Below are 3,442 nucleotides of genomic sequence, written 5' to 3'. Positions count from 1 at the left end.
GTGTTAAACCAAAATCAAGCAAAATAAATTGTTGGCTTAGTGTAATGTGTGAACCCAGTCAAAAGAGAGACTTCTGAAGGAGACTTTGTGAAGTCTGGATTTGCACCATGTTCCAAGATAAAGTAAACTGCCTTGACTGCTCTTTTTGAGCCAAAAAGAACATAGAGAGGAAGTAAATAAAGTTTTGGAATGTGGAGTTCCAAAACTTTCAATAGAAGAGAATATATGTTAACCTGTGAGGTCCTTGGTGCTCTCTGAGCTTGGTTGTTTACTTGCAGATGTTTCATCATCTGACTAGGTAACTTCACTGTGATCATCAACATCAGCATCAGCATGATGTTACCTAGTCCAGCCATGACACCTCTGCAAGCAAACAACCAAGCTCAGAGACCACCAAGGACCTCACAGGTGAACATATATTCTCTTCTATTGAAAGTTGAGGAAGCAAGCACTCATCTCTTACCTTGCAGCAGCTGTTCCTGGTATCACTTCATAAACATAGACACCGGACCTCAGGTTGGGAAAATCTCGATTATGCCGTCTCAGCTCACGGATGAGACTAGAAGAGAGAGAATAACAGCTCCAGCAGCAGCAGCTCCAAACTCTCTTAAGATATCTCAGGTTATGCCACTAGGAAGTTCTTCCAGACATATATTAGGTTACAATTCCCACCCTAGTTAGTGACGTCAAAGGTGAGCACACCTGGAAGGTGCTAGGTGGGGGAAGGCCTACAGATCAAATAACAGGCCTACAGAACAAATAACAGGTATGACATCCTTCTAACTTCCTCAGAAGTTAGCAAGAAATGATTTGGGTGGCCGTTTTCAAACCAACAGATAAAAAGCAATATGGCCGCAACCGTTGAATGTGAAATGAAATCTCTACCACCAGGAGAATAGAATAGAATAGAATAGAATAGAACTGGAAGGGACCTTGGAGGTCTTCTAGTCCAGCCACCCGCTCAAGCAGGAGATCCTATACCATTTCAGACAAGTGACTGTCTAGTCTCTTCTTAAAAACCTCCAGTGATGGAACACCCACGATTTATGAAGGCAAGCTGTTCCACTAGTTAATTGTCCTCACTGTCAGGAAGATTAAGATGACCCCAACCCTCTTAGCCTTTTGCAAGTTATTGAATGCTTGGCTGTTCCCTCAGACTCTTGAGTCAGGGGAGATGAACTCTGCTACTATGAATGGTTGGTAGTTAGAATTCATTCTTAGATGTTTCAGGGGTTTGTGTTTGTTTTTAATCTTGTTAAGTCCCTTGTGTGAGATGGCCAGAGAGAGAGAAGGAGAGAGAGGCAGATAGAGACAGACACAGAGACAGATATGACAGAAAGATAACAGATATGACAGATGAGATAGATGATAGATAGATGATAGATAGATAAATAGATAGATAAATAGATAGATAAATAGATAGATAAATAGATAGATAAATAGATAGACAGATGATAGAGAGATTTAGATATACCAGAAGAGATGACAGATGATAAAGGTGATAGATAGATAGATAGATAGATAGACAGACAGACAGACAGACAGACAGACAGACAGACAGACAGACAGACAGACAGACAGACAGACAGACAGACAGACAGATGATAGAGCGATTTAGATATACCAGAAAAGAGATGACAGATGATAGAGATAGATGAGAGAGAGGGGGGGAGAAGGAGGGAGGGGGGAGAGAAAGATGGATAATAGCGCTTGTGTGAGGACAAGAAGGGTAGAGGAATGACTTACTTGAAAGAAAGGGGGACCATGCGGAGTCCCAGATACTTCTTCTTGGGAGTGGTTGTATCTAGAGAGAAGCAGGAAGTTAAAAGTATACTCCGAAAGCCAAATTTAAAAAAGATGAAAAGATAAGGGCTAGTTAACAAATGGGTGGAATGTTCATCCACGGTGAGGTCACTGCCCTTCATTGTACTGGCTGTGTCCAAGAGTCACTTGAGCAATTTCCTGAGATACTACCTTTAACCTGTCGGTTGTGAGTTTCTTCCAGAAAGTGACGGATCCGGTCAGAGGGGATGGCAAAAGAGATGCCAGCTGTGACCTTCAGAGTATTCATTCCAATGACTTCACCATCCTGTGGAGAGGAGCAGGTGAAGGTGAAAAGAAAGACCCAAGCCAAGTTTACATATCCTGTAAATAAATAGTCCATAATCCACAGTCCCGGACAAGACCAAACAAAAAAAAGACCTCCGGCATGATTACATGTCTCCCAATTTATATTTTATCACTCATTCTGGTTTAAGCATTCACTGACGGATTCACACATTCTGAGTTATACTCTTGCTTGCTTAGTTTGGGGGGGGGGGTATTTTTATTGTTGTTGTGTGAATCCAAATAATTGTGACTTACACGCCATGAACAAAACGTAATAAGTCCACAACGAAGGGGAAGATTGTTGGGGTTTAGAAAAGACAACGGAAAAAATCAACCGTCCTTACCAAGTTCACCAATGGCCCTCCTGAATTTCCATACTGTGGATGAGAAAAGAAGGAAGGAAGGGATTGTATCATGGAAAACTATTTCTTCCAAAAGCCCCAAAGTCCAACTCAATCATTCTATGTCCTGTGTTCTGGAGGCTAAACTGTGCATTGAACGATTGAAGGACTTAGGTATGTCTAGTGCAGGGGTAGGCCACCTTGGCTTTTTTATGACTCGTGGACTTCAACTCCCAGAATTCATGAGCCAGCCATGCTGAGGGGACAGGGAGAGGTTTCCAAGCTGAGCCATTCTAGCTCAGGAATTCTGGGAGTTGAAGTCCACGAGTCATGAAGTGGCCAAAGTTTCCCTCATGCTGGCTCAGGAATTCTGGGAGTTGAAGTCCACGAGTCATAAAAGAGCCAAGGTTGCCTACCCCTGGTCTAGTGAGTCTAACCAAAAGAAGAATTAGGGGTATAACAGCCGCCTTCCAATATTTGAGGGGCTGGCACAGAGAAGAGAGAGTCGATTTATTCTCCAAAACTCCTGAGGGCAGGACAAGAAGTAACAGATGAAAGATTATCAAAGAGAGATCCATCTGGAACTAAGGAGGAATTTCCTGACAGTGAGAATGATCAGTCAGTAGAACTGTTTGCCTCCAGATGTTGTGGGTGCTCCAACACTGGAGGTTGTCAAGAAGAGATTGGATAAACATTTGTCCTGAATGTTGTAGGATCTCCTGCTTGAGCAGGGGTTGAACTAGAAGACCTTCAAAGCCCCTTCCAACCCTATCATTCTATAGGTTCTATTTCGGCTGCCAGGTATTGTCTAGGTATCTTTAAGATAAAAGAAGAACTCTACTGAATGGAACAAGGGTTTCTCTCTGGGATATGCAACCTTTAGGATGCTTCCAAATTTCTGAGGCAGGAGTGGGATGCTCTGGAATCTACCAATTGAAGTTCAAATCCACATACGTTTCAATATATAAATGGGAGGTTCACAAGTCCTTTAG

General features: G+C 42.6%; 1 protein-coding gene across 1 annotated transcript in view; it reads right to left on the bottom strand.

Annotated features, from left to right (window-relative positions):
- Window positions 1–463: 463 nt before the first annotated feature.
- LOC107296174 (serine protease HTR4) overlaps window positions 464–3,442 on the bottom strand; it is a gene marked incomplete at its 3' end in the record, with an annotated part of 8,039 nt that continues 5,060 nt past the window's right edge. Inside the window, exons 5-8 of the mRNA XM_015825521.1 lie at window positions 2,454–2,486; window positions 1,975–2,089; window positions 1,747–1,804; window positions 464–559 (exon numbers count right to left, since the gene is read on the bottom strand). Of these exons, the coding sequence (XP_015681007.1) occupies window positions 464–559; window positions 1,747–1,804; window positions 1,975–2,089; window positions 2,454–2,486 (302 nt within the window). The remainder of the gene's footprint in view (window positions 560–1,746; window positions 1,805–1,974; window positions 2,090–2,453; window positions 2,487–3,442) is intronic.

Source organism: Protobothrops mucrosquamatus, unplaced genomic scaffold (assembly GCF_001527695.2).
Source record: "Protobothrops mucrosquamatus isolate PMUCROS unplaced genomic scaffold, P.Mucros_1.0 scaffold2677, whole genome shotgun sequence".
In the NCBI taxonomy this organism is placed as follows: Eukaryota; Metazoa; Chordata; class Lepidosauria; order Squamata; family Viperidae; genus Protobothrops; species Protobothrops mucrosquamatus.
Note: the sequence above shows the minus strand (reverse complement) of the source record. Positions and strands in the feature narration are given on the sequence as shown.